The following is a 17,880-nucleotide window of genomic DNA, read 5'->3' on the forward strand; positions in this document are numbered from 1 at the left end:
CTGCACTCTAGCCTGGGCAGCAGAGCCAGATTCTGTCTCAAAAAAAAAAAAAAAAAAAAAAAATATATATATATATATATATATATATTTTCCATTCTTCCATGTAGTACAGGGAACAAGCAAGGGCAAGTCTGGAAGTGTCTGGGGTGATTCTGGGAGTAGCTCACACCTGACAGTGAAGCTGCTCACAGCCAGGCAGAGTGTGAAGGGTGCCTTTGGTGGCCTGAGAAGAGAGCAGCCCCTGGAAAGATCACCAGCCCCCCTGCTGCTCTTAGCTCTTTCCATGGAGAATTCAGTGATTCACTTCCCCTTGTCAGCTTGTTTAAGGTTCCCCTCCATTGTTAGCAAACAATCCAGGCTGTGTTAGTGTGGGGTGTCCTGGGAGTCAAGGAGGGAAGAGAGAGCCACAACAGTTTACAGAGCCGGGAGATGGGCCCCAGCTTGACAGCCTGGTTTACTTGAAAGACAGGCCTGACAGCCAGGTGTGTGGAGGGTGGGATATTCCAGGGCAGTTGCCCCTTCACAGAAACCATTCTGTTCTTCCTGCTCTTAGTAGGAGCCCTGCCCTTTGTTGTGCTAGTTTCTATGTTCAGTTACAATAACAGCTGAGGTTTCCATTTGGGGACATAGTCTTGGGTTCCTGAGTAGAAAAAAAGAGCACTGCAGTTCACTGGGTATATGGCCCCCCACCCCCACGCCCCCGGCCCCAGTTTCTAAATTTGTAAGGGAAAAGGGGGTTGGTGTGAAATGCCCTCCACCCCAGCTCCCAAGTCTGTGGTTCCTGAGAAGTCATTTGTGTCTCCTGAGCTGCCTGCCCTCCCAGACCAGAGCCACAGATGTGAGCGTGTCTGTGACCCATCTCCTTCATTTCGTGACCTCTGATTTTTGAGGTCAGTAATTCTACAGTCTCCCTCACCTCTCTATTTTAAAGCAACAGCATCTCCTAGGAAGTTGTTTGATATCAATTGAGTTCCTCTATATCACATGATAGCTATGACTACCACTCCTGATAGTGTTACTGGATTTAGGGTTTTGGCTAGGGGCTTAATTTTGGTTTTTGCTTCTAACCTTAGGAAAAAGTCAAAAGTTTTCTCTCTTACCCTTTCTGTCTGTTGCTGTTTGCAGTAGAGAAGAAAGGAATTCTTATTTATTTGCGCTGCCACTATGATGATTCATGTTGGTTTTCTTCAGGCTCTTGGTGCCTGAGGGCAGTTAGGAATGGAAAGTGTAGTAACAGACAACCTGATGTTGTTTCTCCCTGCAAATTAGTGTATTTCACAGGTGTGTAAAAGGCTGCCGGTGCTAGAAGGTGAGGTGACATCAGACATCAGTTGAACCCATTATTTTCTTAGATGAGATGACTTATACCTAGTCCACTCCCTGGGGTAGCCCCAGATGTCTACAGGTTTTTTCTTCTCTCAAATCCACTGCTGATAAAATCTCCAGTTAATAAATATTTGTTGAACAGATTTATTATAAAGCCCTCTATCTAGGGTCTGCCTGTGGCCTTAGCCACACATGACTATCTCCCCCTGGTATGGCAAGTGGTGCATTTTAGCCTTCTGTACTTCCCCACTGGCTGCTTTAGCCTCCCTAGCTGGACTTGTGGCTGTCATTTCCCTGCTGTTTTTAATTGCACCTCTCAGGACCATCTGATTGCTTGAAGAACTTTCTGGTAGTCGGCCTCTGGCGGTACCATGTATGGGTGGATCCCTCTGCCTTCTTGATTGAGCTCACTAGGCTGGGGGGCAGCCTCAGGTTTTTGCTTATTTGTTTCCTACATCTTCTGATAGACACTGTGAAGTTTAGCTAATGTTGGTGCACGTTATCAGTTATTAATTCCATTATAGTTGCCTTCTTTCTGAGGTGTTCCATCCAGGGTTCAGGAGCTCCTGGCTTTGCTGGAAGGGAATTGTCATACTGGGCCCTTAGTGCTAAAGGATGGTGAGGTTGAAGACTGTGAGACAGTGGGGACTGTAAGGCTTTGAGGAGGGGGAGGATGAAGAGAGCTCATTCTGAGCAGAAAGAGCCACACGGTGGGATACTGTTTTAAAACTGGAGGATAGATAGGCTAGGTGTGGTGGCTCACACCTGTGATCCTAGCACCCTGGGAGCCTGAGGCAGGGGGATTGTTTGAGCTCAGGAGTTCCAGACCACTTGAGCAAAAATGAGACACTGTCTCTATTAGAAATAGAAAAAAATAGCTGGCATTGTGGCAAGTGACTGTAGTCCTAGTCACTTGAGGGGCTGAGGCAGGAGGATCACTTGAGCCCAGGAGTTTGAGGTTGCTGTGAGCTATGATGACACCACCACACTCTAGCCTGGGCAACAGAATGAGATTCTATTTCCAAAAAAAAAAAAAAAAAAAATTAAACTAGAGGATAATTTGGCCTGTCAGAGGGCTAAAGGGGGCTCCGCACCCACCCACACATCAGCTCAGGGCGCTCCATGCTCAGATTCTGTGGCTGTGACCTCTGCCACTAGGGGCAGTAAAGCATTTTGAGTTTCCTTGCCTGGGATTTAGGCCTGGGTACCATTAGTCTGCCGTCTTGGAAGTAGGGATGAGGTTGTGGGTGGGTAGCTACTCTGCAAATCCCAGCTTAACTGGGTGGGCTGGTATTTGGGAGACAGTTCTATCTGGGACGTGGTGGGAGGGAGCCTCATTTGGATCCTGTGTTTCTGATGGTAGCTCCTTTAGGGGTGCAGCCTTCAGCCAGGAGTCATGGAGGTGTTGAGGCCAGCCTAAGGGAGAAGGGTCAATGCAACCCTGACATTCTAAGTGCCTTGCCTGCTTGTTTGGATCCTCCCTTCTTGCTTATTTGGAATTCCTGTCTTCCTGCCCACAAGGGTTCTTTGCCATCCTGGATGAAATTGCTCCCAATGAACCACAACCCTTTGTTTAGGTACAATAGGAAGTCTGTACCCTTAGTCAGAAAGGAGTACTAATTGGCTACTCAACTGTCCTCAGGATACAGATGCCCTGTATATACAGGACACCCATTCCTTGTTACCATGTCGGATGGAAACTGCTTAGGTAAGCTTGTAAAGCTTTGGTCCAGAAAGAAGCAGAGTGTTTGTGGAGTGTTAGTGATTGGTGTCCTGAGGACGCTGCATTTCCTACATGCAAAGGTAGTTCTTTAACTCCATGGTCCTTAAACTTTTTCAAGAAATGTAGTCATTTCCATCCCCTCCCTTACCCCCAGAACCTCCATTCTTCCCCCTACAGTGGCTGACCTGAAAGGAATCAGAATCCCTGGAGGCTTCGGGGCTTCTTTTAAAATAGAGAACAAGTTGTAAATGTACTAAGACTGAGAGATGGGAATATTCCTCTCCCAGCCATAGTATGTGACATTTGGTAGGAATTGTAAGTAGGAGATTGGGTATTTGTCCCTAAGCACTTGCCTCTCTATGGAAATGTCACCGTGTCGCCCTGTTTACCCTTTGCATGTTCTACAGCACTTGTGACATTATTTTATCTCTCTGGCCAGTGACTCATAATTAAGGAAGTCAAAACTGTGCAATTAACACAAAACGTCTTCTTTGCCCTCTTCACCTCTCCCCCCCCAACTCCCCTAGTCACGAATGCCTGCCTGACGTTTTCCCTAAGTCTTTGGAAACTTTAAGATTTGTTTTGATAGAACAAAGCAGCCAGTTATCATCACATCGCCTGGTTCCACTTGTTCTACCCCAAAAAGGCTGTGAGAATCTTCTCCAAGAAAAAAAAAAAACAACAAGAAGAGAAAAGAAAATCCCACCCCCAAGCGTGCAGCCTGCCCACGGGAAGTGATTCACCGAGCTCCGATTCATGCAGACCTGTCGGCAGGAGGTGGGAGGCTGGGAAATGGGGTCTGGGAAAAGAGGGCAGAGAGAGGATACTCAGACCTTAATGGTTTCTGCTTTGTGGAAGAAAGTGAAAAACAGAGTGACTAAGAGTCCTGTAAGAAGAATTGTTTATTTTGTGAAGTGAGCTAATAACGAAGCTCCCGGCAGATAAGACATGAGAAATTACAGTTGTCGGGGAGGCGGCTTTTCCGTGTCCTGCCCTTTTTATTTTTAAGAGAACAAAGGTATTTCTCAGTCTTAAGACACTGATTAGTGGAAGGTGATGTGCATTGCAGTTCCACCTTGCCACCTCTAAGCCTGTTTTCTTAAGAGCATCCGAGACGAGAGAATAATCTAATAGCTCTTTCTTCCTACTGGCTTCCCTTCTTTTTACCTTTCCCTCCAGTGTCAGACTTTTGAGGCTGGCAAATATTTTCCCCTGAATACTTTTGTTTCCCCAGATGGAGTATCATGTCAGAGAAAGAAGGACTCCTTTTTGTCCTGTGGGCTTCAGCTGGGCATTTTATTTTCCTGTCCCCCAAATTGATAATGCAAATTGATTATTGATTTGATTCCCAAAAGCTGTTTGGGAGCTGAGGGCCTCTAAGTGTGTCGGCCACATGAATAGCCCCACTGCCAAACGGGAGGCCTCAATCACCCCAAGAGAATGAGAAGGGATATCTAAACACACTTGGATGTGTGACACCATTTCAAACTCCCTACGTTGTATGAGGTCAGCTTTGGGGGTGGGGTGTAATAAAAGCTGGGTGAAGTGTACTTTTGCCTTAAGCCCACAGAACATTGCAAAAGGCCGTGAGTATCCTGAACATTCCGTGAGTGATCTCTTAAAAAACAAATAAACCGTCTTCAGGCTTAATTCCACTCCAGGGGAATGTTAACCCTCAGAGTTTTCCAGCAGAGTGAAATGGCCATCCGGAACGTTCTGTGAAGCCTGGCAACTTTTCCCTTTCTTCCAGTAACCAGAAACCCATCCAGATCTTTGTAGTATCTTCTGTGTGTGACTTGAAAGTTCTATGATCCGGCTGACACTCCAGAAAATGCAATCCTTAGCAACCTGGTGCCTGGAGGGAAAAAAGTTTATGAAAACCAACCCTAGTAAATAGAAGGGTCTCAGATGAAACACCCGCCTCCTCCTCCTTCAAGATTTAATCACTTTCTTTGCATAAACAGAGAGAGGGGACAAGGATGGTTGTATCGTCAGAGCCAAAGGAGAATCTCTGCTGATTCAAACACAGTGTTTTTTGTCATCTTAGAGAACTGGGTTTGTAATGTAACACCCAGGATCAAGGCTAGGCACTGCTTCTTACTGTCCTGGGTGACTCTGGACAAGTCACCCAACATCTTATGAATTTTTCATCTGTAAAATGGGAGCAATGATATGCAGCCTGCAGGGTCCCTATATCCGATGAGTTAATGAATGAGAAGTGCCAGGCAAACACCTGTTCTAAGGTATAAATTCCTCGATTTCTTCCACCTATGACCATCTCAGAGCATTTTCTTTTCTTTTCTTTTTCTTTTTTCTTTTTTTTTTTTTTTTTGAGATAGAGTCTCACTGTGTCACCCTTGGTAGTGCTGTGGCATCACAGCTCACAGCAACCTCAAACTCTTGGGCTTAAGCGATTCTTCTGCCTCAGCCTCCTAATAGGTGGGACTATAGGTGCCCGCCACAATACCTGGCTTTTTTTTTTTATAGTTGTCATTGTTGTTTAGCAGGCCCAGGCCGGGTTTGAACCCGCCAACTCTGGTGTATGTGGCCGGCAACCTAACCACTGATCTGTGGGCACCAAGCCAACCCAGAGCATTTTCTTAACTTAGGGTTTTTCAAGATGAGGAGGAGGAGGAGTGAATTTGCCCCTCATGGGACATTTGGCAATGTCTAGAGACATTTTCAGTTGTCGCAATTAGGGTTGGGGGTGCTACTGTTATCTGGTGGACAGAGACCAGGATACTGTTAAACATCTTCCAATATACAAGACAACTACCCCCTAACAAAGAATTATCTGGCCCAGAGTGAAAAGTTCTTAGTTTCGACCAGGCACAGTGTCTCACTCTGTAATCCTAGCACTCTGGGAGACCGAGGTGAGTGGATTGCTTGAGCTTGGGAGTTCAAGACTAGCCTGAGCAAGAGTAAGACCCCACCTCTACTAAAAATAGAAAAACTAGCCAGGTTTTATGGAGGGTACCTGTACCACCAGCTACTTGGGGGGAGTGAGGCAAGAGGATCTCTTGATCTCAAGCATTTGAGGTTGCTGTGAACTATGACGCCATGCCATTCTACCTGGAGCAACTGAGTGAGACTTTATCTTAAAAAAAAAAAAAAGAAAAAAGTTCTTGGTTTCCATGGGCTTTATAGAAGATTATAATTAAACCAAGTTTTCTCCAGTAATCAGCCTTCTTTGTTTCCAGAAAGTATATACTCTGTGTGCATCCCTGGCTCTTGGGAGGTGGGATGCTCCAAGGTCCAGATGATCTTCCTTTGTTTCCAATGGGGTCCAGCCCTCCCTAGAGGGCAAGGCCAGGTGTTTCCCAGCTTCCCTCTCCAGGGGTCTGCCCTGGAGGTTCCTGCAACCTCTTGGGTTCCCACTCAGGCTGTCTTTTCTGCCTGGGCACTCGGTATGGACCTGAGCCAGCAGCTCTGGAGAACTAGCAAGTGGAAAGGAAAGTGCTGCATATAATGGGGAGAAGCAAAGAGCCCACCTGCTGGTCTAGAGAATAGCACAGGAGGCTTCAGCCTGGCGCCCACCAAAGCCTGGAGTAGCAAATATTGTTCATTGCAAGTTCAGATGGAAATTGAGTTGTTCTTGGTGGAGGCGGTTCAGTGAGTGGTATCAAGGGTTGTGAAATCCTGTTTTCAGCTTCTCATGGGCCAATATAAACTGGAACATTAAAAAAATGTGCTTAGCACAGTGATAGAGCTTGATGAGAACACTTAGGAAACTCACATAGAGGTGGAGCATGGTCACTGTGATAGAACATGTGACCAAACTTGCCCAATTATCCAGAACCTGCCCACCCACAAAGCTCACCTTGGTGGATTTCTTCTTTGGGGCACCAGATGGCAAGAATAGGCTAATGTTGGAAATAGAGTTTAAATAACAATAAAAAACATTGAAAGTGTCTAGGTATAGTATATTGAATATGTGACCTGATTTCTTTTCGTTTGTAACTTTTTATCTTTATGTAGTAGAAACTCTGTAAGTTGACCACCCAAGAGGCTGCAACAAATTGGTTAACATACTGAAGTGGTCAACACAAGAAATTTCCATTGAGTGCACGTGGTGCACGAATGGTCTATGCAAATTTGGTCAACTTAAGGAGGTGGTCAGTATAGGGAGGCAGTCAACTGTGAAAGTATAATTCCAAACTTTGAAAGTTACAATTATAGGACAAAGAATTATATTTACCCAGAGTCACCAGTTGTTCAGTTCCTTTAAAAAGAAAATTGTCATCCTAAAGAGTTAAACATTCACACTTCAGACAACTTACGATTCACTACAACAACAATAAAAAATCGTTCCATTGTTTTCGACTCACCAAGGTGGGGAAATGGACTCAATGTATGATTTACTGACATTTTCTGCAGTGAGGCCTACAATGCCAGCCTGGTTGTAGGCAAAAAGCAATCAGGAGGGCTCGTTGGCTGCAGTGATTTGCTGGGTGACCTTGAATAAGGTGCTTAATGCATCAGAGTCTGTTTTCACAACCACAAAATGTGGGTTTGGGGCTAGATGCTCTCAAGGATCCTCACGTTCCTGCTGTCAATGTTCTCCAAAGTAGCTTTTTAGGTGGACATAAAGATAGCAAGATGTCACTTTTTTTTTTCTTTTAACATTGAGCCTTTGTGGTTTGTCATGTATAGCCAAGAGATTCAGCCTGTAACCCCTGGGAGAACTTCTGCTCAGAACAAAGGATGCTTTGGATTTGAATGTTTATGGATGCTGGGTGAACCCCCAAACCAAATTTCCCCCTTGGCAGGCACTGTTTTCAGGGTATTCATATTTGCTTCTCTATTAAATAGTTGTCCTGGGGCTGTCCATTGCATGGAAGAAATAAATCCATGTTCTAATACTTAAATATTAAGGAACAGTAGAGAGAGAGATCTCAAGGTGAACTGCTTATAGCTCACAGGCCAAATGGAACCTATGCTAGGGGCCTTTTAAGTTGCTAGCAGAATTTTTTCTGCCTTCTAGAAGGCCTGACAAATGAGCACAGAGCCCAAACTTGAAGTCCCTCAAGACTTGCTTTTCTTTTAAACCAGAGAAAAATAAAAATAAGACTCACATATTATACAAAACTCGAGAAAATTTGAGTACAAAGATTTTATACACATGCCACTCAGATATAGAAAAATCATGTCTTTTGTAGCAATGTGGATGAAACTGGATGAAACATTGTCTTAAGTGTAATAACTCAGAAACATAAAGTCAAATACATATTCTCACTTTTAAGTGGGAGCTAAATAATGTGTACACAAGGTCACAGAGAGTACAAGGGTAGACATTGAGATGGAAGGAAAGGAGGCTAGGAGGAGGATGAGGGCTGAAAAACCCATGGGTACAATGTATAGATAGTGTTTGGGTAATAGAAGTACTATTTGCCTGTACTTTACAACTATGCACTGGACCCATGGAGCAAAACTGTACCCCTAAATAAAAATTATTTAAAAAGATCTGACTGTACATGAGTAAACATGAGTAAGGTAGCCTGGTTGTTTTTAAAGGGAAAGAGGTGAGAGAGGAGTGTATCAAACAGCCAGGGCAGGTGAGCATATCAGCTGAAATGGGTATGTTCTGGGTATTATGTATCTGAATGTGACTTCATGGCATTTATTGGCCACCCCAAGATCAGAAATGTCTCTTCTTTCTTACACTAAAACATAGCAGGTATTAGGGGGCAAATGTAAAGATAAGAATAAACTGTGGTGGTGAAATGGATGTGGGGGGTTGGTTTTTGAGTTGTTAAGGTGCTACTTGGGCCACTTCAAAAAATTAACACTAGATGAGTATTTTCACATGTTGTGGAAATTGGCTCTGAAAGCCTCTAGTTAAACTTAAGTCCTTCTGAAATGGTTAAGTCTCATCCTTGTATCATATTCAAGTTCAGGGAGTAGGGGTATGTTCTGCTGAGAGTGAGGAGAAAGAATCTGAGTCATACAGTCTGGCTTTGCTTTGTATTAATATTAATTCTGGGGCCTTAGGAAAGTTGAGTAGCCCCCCCAGGTGCTTTATTTCTCAATTAGTATACAAAAACAATGATACTTGTGAGTTTATTGGGAAGAGTAGTGGTGGAGTCAGTGTATTGGTCAGTTAATGCTGTGTAACAAGCCACTCCCCAAACCCAGCAGCTTAAAACAACCACTGTTCATGCTTACTCATGCGTATGTGGTTCCCCTGGGCTTGGTTCCATGCTGTGTTCCATATGTATTTAGTTCCGGGCCCAGGCTGTGGGGCAGCAGCTGCGTGGGGGAATCCCATGGTGGTGGCAGGGGTGCAGCAGGGCAGGCAGAAACACACAGTGGCACTCTGTCCCTTCTGTTCACATTCTGCTGACCAAAGCAAGTAAGTAGCCTAACCCAAAGTCAAGGCACAAGAACATACACTACACCCATGGTAGGAGGAGCAGCAGAGCCCCAGAGCAAAGGGTGTGGATACAGAAAGGGGTGACTAATTCAATCTATCACTGTCACCAAGTAGCCAGCACAGTACCTGGCACATAGGGGTAGTAATTCTTACCACTGTTGTTGTTATTACTACTTTATGGGCAAGACGAAAAAGGAAACTTGTCTCTAAAAGAGGCTAGAGAATTCAGTCTTAGAGAAAGTGTCTATATTAAGTAGGTTTCAATTGAAACATGATAGTTTTAACAAATTTAGTTTTTCTCCACTTCTTTGGCCCAGGTAACTGGCACAGTGCCTGGCATATGGTAGGTGTTCAATAATTATTAAATGGTTGGTAAGAGTCAATTTTCCTGATAGTGGCATGGAATAACAGAAAAAGCACTGTTCATCCCACCCCCGTTTTTTAGTGCTGGTCTGGGTTGGAATCCTGGCTGTGCCTTTTACAAGTTTGTGACCTTGGGCAAAGCCCTTGAGCTCTCTGAGGCAGGAAAGGGCAGGGTCGGCGGAGAGGGCTGCTACTTTTGTATCCACACACAGCAGTGGTGTGCCTGGCTCATAGTTCATGCTGAATAGATCTTGGTGTGTTTCTGGAACTTGCATGGTCAGCTCCCAACCTTCCCCGCAAACCTCACGTTGTCTGTCACATGGCTGTGGGTGGCGGATCACTGGTAATGAGGACAGGAGTAGTACTTGGCATGGGGTGGGCTCCAGTACCGCCCTCTCCCCCAGGGAGCCCTCCAGCAGGCCCTACCTTCACCATCGGCTTTGGACTCTGGCATGTCCACATCCTTGGCTGTGGCTCCCACCACCATTTTGGGATACTTTACAGGTCCCACTTGAAACCAGGGGGAGGAAACCTAATTTCCTGCCAAAGGAAATTGTTCTGCTGGTGAAGAATATATTTAAGGACTAAAACCTTCTGTCAAAAAGAGCTTGAGGGAGTTGCTGGAGAAAGACTTTAGGGGGTCTCTAACCAGGAAGCCACTGGGTGTGGGAAGAGATCAGTCATAAATGGGGAGGAGGCCCAAAGGCGGGTTCCTGGGGCTGGACCCTTGGCTCCAGCTGCTGGTCTTGGGCTAGGAGGAAGGGCTGGGTCAGGGAGACGAGTGGGCCATAAATAGACCCCTTTCTGCAACCGAGTATGTTTATGGTAATACCAGCTCAGAATTAAGTCTTATTTATTAGATTTATTTAATGGGCCCAGTGCCTTGTAAGGCTTGGGAGGGTGTGTTCTGGACACATCAGCTATATTAAATCCAGCAGCTGAAACTCCCAGTTCACTCTTACTATTTTGGTAAGCATTGGTGTGTATTTGTGTGGGACAGAAGGAGAAAGAAGGAATGACACCAGGGCTCTGGGGAGCCCAGGCTGAGCCAAAGGGAGTAGCTGTTGATGCATAAGAAGTGAAGGAGATGCCCTCTGTGTCCTGAGTTTGGGAATTGTATGGCCCAGAAGCAGGGCCATGGACTAGCTGACGTCTAGAAAATACTGCCAAGCTAGACTGGTGGTAGTGTGCTGGTGAGCTGGAGAGTGAGGGTGAGCTTGTCTCCTTGGGTCAGGACCAAGCCTGGGAGCCAGTCCCATGGTGATCCTGGGACATGAGCTTCACCTCTCAGACGTACTGGGGCAGGGTGGGAGGTGCAGTGAGGTGGGACCATTATGTGGCAGGTCTTGTTACCCACACGCATTATTGTGGGGATGGTCTGAGGTCAGGGGCACAGAATCCTTGTGAAAATTAAAAGCAGCAGGGAGATAATAGGCCTCAATGGGACCCTGGCGATTCTGCACCCAGCTGGCTGAGTCAGAGAAAGGGACTAATGCCTTTGAGCACCTACCCGGTACCTTACTTTACCAGGCACTGTCATAGTAATGGGGCAGTCATAGTTAGATGACAATAATTTCTGCCACTTACTGTGTTCTCACTGTGTGCCAAGGGCTTTCCAAACAGAGTATTGCTTAATCCTCCCAATAATCCAAGGAAGGGGCTTATATTTCAGATGAAAAATATTAAGACAAAGGCAGCAAATGATTTGTCTCATTTATACAGTTAGCAAGTGTCCAGTCAGCATTTAAATCCAGGTTCATCCAAGGCCAAAGCCCTTACCTTTAAAAAAAATTGTAGGATGATTTACAAATAATAAATTATACAGATTAATATTAAAATGTACAATATGACAAATGCTGACATATTTATATTCCCATAACAATGCCACTGCAATCCAGACAATAAACTAATTGTTATCTCCCAAAAGTTTCCTCGTGTCTCATGATATTCCTTCCCTCCCTCCCCAGGCAATGACTGATGTACTCACAGTCACTATAGATAATTTTGCATTTGTACTTTAAATTACCCTGTCATTTTACTTAAACAGAATCATGTCTTTCATTCAGAATAGTTATTTTTAGGTTCACTCACAGTGTAGCATGTATCGGTAGCCCATCCTTTTCTATTGCTAAATAGTATTTCTTTTTATAGTTACATTACTTTCATTTATCCATTCATCTGTTGATAACACATGGGGGTACTTTGCAGTTTTAGGCTATTACATTCATATTTGAGTCTTTGAAATATGCTTTTATTTATCTTGGGTAAATACTTAGAAGTGGAATGGGTAAATCATATGGTAGGGTTATGTTTTTAACTTTTAAAGAAACTTCCAAATGTTTAGGGGATAGATATCCCAGTTACCCAGATTGGATCATTAAACATTGTATGCTTGTATCAAAATATCACATGTGGTCCATCAATATGTATGACTATTATCTCTCTTTAAAAATAAAAAATGTAAAAGAGCAATTTCCAGACTTTTTCAAATGAGTTGTACCATTTTATATTTACCCCAGCAGTGTACATGTATGAGAATTCCAGTTGCCCTACATCTTTGCCAACATGTGGCGTAGTCAGTCTTTTTAATTTTCACCATTCTAATAATTATGTAGTCCTATCTCCTTGTAGTTTTAATCTGCATTTTCCTAATGAGGATGTTAGACATATTTTCCTGTGCGTGCTTGCCACCTTTACATCTTTTTGTGTAGTGTCTATTCAAATCACGGACTGGCTGTTAATAGTGAGTTCAGAGTTCATTATATAGTTTGGAAACAGTCTATTATCATATTTATGCTTTGCTAATATTTTCTGCCAGTTTGTGACTTGTTATTCTTTTAACAGTGTCTTTCAAAGACCAGAAGCTTAACTTTTGATGTAGTCTGATTTATCCATTTTATTTTTTACAGAGTATGAGTGAACCTGCTGTATTATCTGAGAAATCATTATCTATCCCAAGGCTACTGAAGTTTTCTCCTAAAAGTTATATAGTTTTAACTTAGATATTCCCAAACACTTAATTTTTGTATTAGGATGCAGTGCACAATTTGAAGTTCATTTTTCTTACAGATGGTTATCCAGTCGCTCTAACACCATTTGTTGAAAAGAGTGTCCTTTTTACACTAAATTGTCGTTGAGCCTTTGTTGAATCAGTTATCCCTGCATATATTTACATATTTTGAGACTTTATTAGGTTTCATTGATCTGTTTGTCAATCCTGATGCCATTATCATACTGCCTTGATTACTGTAGCTCCCTGCTTTTAAAAAATTTATTATCAAAATAATTCATGTGAGATATATATATATATATATTTTTTTTTTTTTTTTTAAGCAAGAGGCCCCCACCTTCCATCCCCCAGCCCTGCTTTCCCCTCACTACTGGCCTCAGCCTTTCTCCTCAGCCTGTCCTGTGTCCACCTGGCCCTCTTTTGGAGCTTCTGTCAAACACTGAATCACAAATGTGGCCACTTCCCTCATCTGTGGGCATGCAGTGGCTTTGCAAGAGAAGAACAGCTGAATAATCCTCTGTCACCACTTCCCTCTCTCCCTTTCTCTCCCTCTCTTTCCCTCTCTCTCTCTTTCTCTACCTCCCTCCACCTTTTCCCCTCTCTTCCTCTCCCTCTCTCCTCCTCTCTCCCTCTGTCCCTCTCTCTCAGGCTCACAGCTCACTTCACTTGTCCGGACCAGGTTTGGAGAGGGGCTGATACAATGTGGAATAATTAATACTCCCTTACTGGTGTTTCACAGAGTGCTCACACAGACACCAAAGCTTCCTGAGGTCCCCGTTTTATGGATGGGGCAACTGAGTGCCCTAGAGACCCCAGGGCTTGCCCAGTGTCTCCCAGCTGGGAGAGGAAAACCGCTTCTTGACCCCAGGACTCAGGCTCTGCACCTGCCAATCTTCCTTCTGTACCTCAGGGACGAGTCCCAGGATGTCCTCTCTTGTTCTGCCTGGTAATTACTGTTTTTCAGCTGCAGGGGTTCCTTGGAATGGCGCCCCATGGGAGGGAGGTAATTACATCCTTCCAGATGCCCTTAGTCAGCAGCTTTGGGTCAGTTCCTGTGACCAAGCCCAGCTCTGACCTTTGTCTGTCCTCCCTATTCCTAGGCCAGTTGCTTAGAGAATCTGATTGGATCCCCCTGTTTCTCTCTTTTTCTTGGTACATTGGGTACTGGTTAGCCCCTCCCTCAGAGTGCCCACAGATTCTGTTTATGCAAACAAATGGGTGCCCTTGGACATAGGGGGTAGAGGTGAGAGCTTGCAAATATCTCTGTTAGCTCTCTCCAGCTAATAGAAAGATTGTGCCACTGACTGATGGGGTATAGGAGGAGCCTCCTTGCAGGAAGAGCCATACTGCCTCCTAACAGGAACCTCCTGATGCACAAGCATGCGTCTCATCTCCTCGGCACTCCCCATCCCCACTGCCCTGTGACTGCTGGCCACACATAGCCAGAGTTATCTTAGGGCCTGTCTTTTTCACCCACATTGACAGCCCATTTAAATATCTAAGAGACTACTTTCTTACATTTAGAAAAATGATAGACCCCTTTCTCATGGCCTCTAAGGCCCTACAGAGTCAGCCCTGCCTGCCTCATCTTGTACCCAGCCCTCCAGCACTCTAATGCTCTGCTCTCCAATCCCTCTGGCCTTCTTTTGGTTCCTCCTGCCATACCAGGCCTCCCACGCTGCGCAGGGCCTTTGCATGTGCTCTTCCCACTACTGGAAACACTCTTCTCCGTGCCCCTTGGCCCACCTAGTTCTTCTATATCCCATAGATCTTCAGGAGGCCTTGTCTAGCCCTTCAGCAAAGTGAGGTCCCGTGGTCCTGCCCTCTTGTGGGGTTCCCTGTACTTCAGGGCACTTTCATCTTGTGTAACCACAGCTTTCTGTGATTATTTGTATAATGTCAGTCTTGCCCACTGGACTGGAAACTTAAGGAGAGCAAGGACCACTCTGCTGGTCTGTTGTCACTGTGAGGTCTCTTTCCTCACCCCTATATCCTTTTTGCCATACATAATATGTGCTCATAAAATATGTGACAAATAAGGGATTTCTTGTAAAAGAAGCATCTTCACTTGTCTTTATTCCAGACATGCTCTGAAATCTCACACCCATTTGCATCCTGCCTCCCACCTTTGTTCTTAGATGATGATGCTTTTCTTGGTCCTGAGCCCCTCAGCTGTCCCGTGTAGATCCCCTGGGGATTTCATAAAGAGGAAGATTCTGATTTAGTAGGTTGGGGTAGGCTCTGAGACGCTAATTTTTTTTTTTTTTGAGACAGAGTCTCACTTTTTCACCCTCTGTAGAGTGCTATAGCATCACAGCTCACAGCAACCTCAAATTCTTGGGCTTAAGCAATTCTCTTGCCTCAGCCTCCCAACTAGCTGGGACTACAGGTGCCCACCACAACACATGGCTATTTTTTAGAGACAGGTCTCGCTATGGCTCTGGCTCAGGCTGGTCTTGAAGTCATGAGCTCAGGCAGTCCACCCTCCTTGGCCTCCCATAGTGCTAGGATTATAGTCATAAGCCACTGGGCCCGGCCAAGACTCTACATTTTTAATGTGCTTCCCTGGACCACTGCTGCTGGGAGGTGGGAGCACCAGCTTACAGCTGCTCAGCCAGATCACCAGAAAAGACATGGTCTGCACAGGGTCAGGGCAGCAGCTGTTTGTAAGCAGGCTGGAGACATTGCAGGATAAAGCCTAGAGTCGAGTCCCAGGCTCTTTTCCTTCCTGCCGTGTGCACAGCTGGTAGACCTCAGCTCTGAGTCTAGAATCAGGAAAGAGTAGTAGACAGTCACACCTGGGTCAACCTGCAAACAGCCTGCACACTGAAAGGAACTCTGAGAGGTCTGGAATGTAAGATTTCACCATCGAAAATGCCCTGTCGTTTTCCTCTTTCCCCCTTTGCTCCACCACAAATAATAACTAAACAGGAGAGAGTTTTATTTTTCCTGTTTTCTGATGTGTGTGGGAAGAACTGGGTGAGTGATCACAGCCTGTGTTCTTTGCCACCCTTCCTCCGATCACTGTGGTCCTCAAATCTGCATCTGTGCCTAAAGAACTCTCATTGTCCTGCGCAGTCCTCTCTCCACCCTGCCCTGAGAGCAGGGTCCAGACTGGTGCTTTGTGGATCTTTTCTGAGTGTGATTCAAGGAGAGGTCCTTTCGCCTATAGGGTTGGGGAGCTCTCCACGGGCTTCGCCACCGGGGATTGATAGTGGGCCGCTGTTTTCCACATCCAGGATCCCTCCAGCACGAGCAGACCTCTGGGATCTCTGCATGTGAGAGAAATGAGGGGGGAGAGAGCTTCCTGACTAAATACCGATGAACTCGCCAAACCCACCTCTCCATCTCCATCTGCCCCCCCTTGACCCCCAGGTCCCTGGATGGCCGGCTGCAGGTGTCCCATCGGAAGGGGCTTCCTCATGTCATCTACTGCCGCCTGTGGCGGTGGCCGGACCTGCACAGCCACCATGAGCTGCGGGCCATGGAGCTGTGTGAGTTTGCCTTCAACATGAAGAAGGATGAGGTCTGCGTGAATCCCTACCACTACCAGAGAGTGGAGACGCCAGGTATGCCGTCTGCCTGCCCTGACCCCTCCCCCAGAGGGACTGCACTGTGCTGGGCTCGCTCGGGGGTGCAGGGGCTTTGGTGCCAGCCTGGCTTCCACACTGAGCCCTCTGCTCTGTCTCCTCTGGACAGTTCTACCTCCTGTGTTGGTGCCACGCCACACAGAGATCCCGGCCGAGTTCCCACCGCTGGACGACTACAGCCATTCCATCCCCGAAAACACTAACTTCCCTGCGGGCATTGAGCCCCAGAGCAATATTCCAGGTATGCACATGGGCAGCCCAGAGGGCGGGAAGGTGGACCCTGGGACATCGCTCCTGTTCCTTGCTTTCTGTCTTCCTCAACCATCCCGTCACCCGCCCTTTGTGCACAGTACTGGCCAGAGGACCCCAGACTGAGAACCACATCTCTGTGGGGAGAGTACCCATGGCCTCCACTCCCTGCTCACTAATGATGCTTTTCTTGGCACGGAGGAGCGGCGTGACCCTTCCGCCCCGGCCTTGGTGTAGTCATTTATTTTGGAAATGGAAATAGCAACACTGTGTTTCTCTCACCGCCCTTGCGGCTGGTGCTGGCATGCAGGCCGGATCCATGCGGGCTGGGGGCTACAGGGGCGGGTGGGGGGAAGAGCGCAGGGCTGGGCTGCAGGGAGTGCAGAGAACTGGCCCTGTAACTGAGTCTGGCTACCTACAGGATGGGAGTTGAGGCTGACTTTGAGTTTTTGCTGCAGGGAGAAAGGAGTTCTCTGACAACAACTGCAAATGTTTTTAGACGCCCCTCATTTACATGCAAATAATGTGTGAATCACCAGCTCTCTCTGGTGTCCAAGGGAGCTGTGCTTGGCATCACTTAGGCTAGTCTCTGCAACATTTGCTTGCCAGGGCAGCGATCTTGCTGCATTACTCTTAACTTAGACGTGTCTTTCACCTTGGTTAGTTTACTGTGCTGCGGTTGGCTACAGGCATATGTGCTGGGGTCGGAGCATTAAGGAGATACCCAATTTCCAGTCTTTTCAGATCCTTAGCAGGTAACCCTGGTCTCTGAAGAGTAGGTCATCTACTCTCTGTTCAAGTACTGAATCTAAGTGGGCTAAGTCAGGGTATGGGAGAGTTTCAGGGAAATAGATCACATGGTTTCTGCCTCTGTTGAACTTGCAACCTGACTGGGGAGCTAGGACACATCCTGTAGAGACAATAAATAATAATGACAGTGGGTCTGCACAGGAGAAGACAGTAAGGGCCAAGGTGTAGACTAGAGGCCACAGCTCTCCAGGGGACAGGGATGGGTGGGGCTAAGGCAAGTTTGGAAGTCTCCCTAAAGGGGTGGGGCTTAACCCTGACCTTGAAGGACAGGGAGAAGTTGGCCTGGCAGTGACTCAAGGAGTGGGCATTTTGGACTCGGGAGTCGGTCTGGCATGAAGGAGGCACTTTTAATCCGAGGGGGGGAGCTGGAGGTTGACAGGCGTGAATATAGCAGGATCCAAGAGCTGACGGCCACACTTCCGTGCTGCCTGGTGGT

The 17,880-nt window shown here is 46.1% G+C and overlaps 1 protein-coding gene across 1 annotated transcript in view; it reads left to right on the plus strand.

Annotated features, from left to right (window-relative positions):
• SMAD3 (SMAD family member 3) overlaps window positions 1–17,880 on the plus strand; it is a 117,445-nt gene that overhangs the window by 77,116 nt on the left and 22,449 nt on the right. The window contains exons 2-3 of the mRNA XM_012801929.2: window positions 16,171–16,364; window positions 16,495–16,626. Coding sequence (XP_012657383.1) covers window positions 16,171–16,364; window positions 16,495–16,626 — 326 coding nt within the window. The remainder of the gene's footprint in view (window positions 1–16,170; window positions 16,365–16,494; window positions 16,627–17,880) is intronic.

This window comes from Otolemur garnettii, unplaced genomic scaffold (assembly GCF_000181295.1).
Source record: "Otolemur garnettii isolate 467f Iridium unplaced genomic scaffold, OtoGar3 scaffold00011, whole genome shotgun sequence".
Taxonomy (NCBI): Eukaryota; Metazoa; Chordata; class Mammalia; order Primates; family Galagidae; genus Otolemur; species Otolemur garnettii.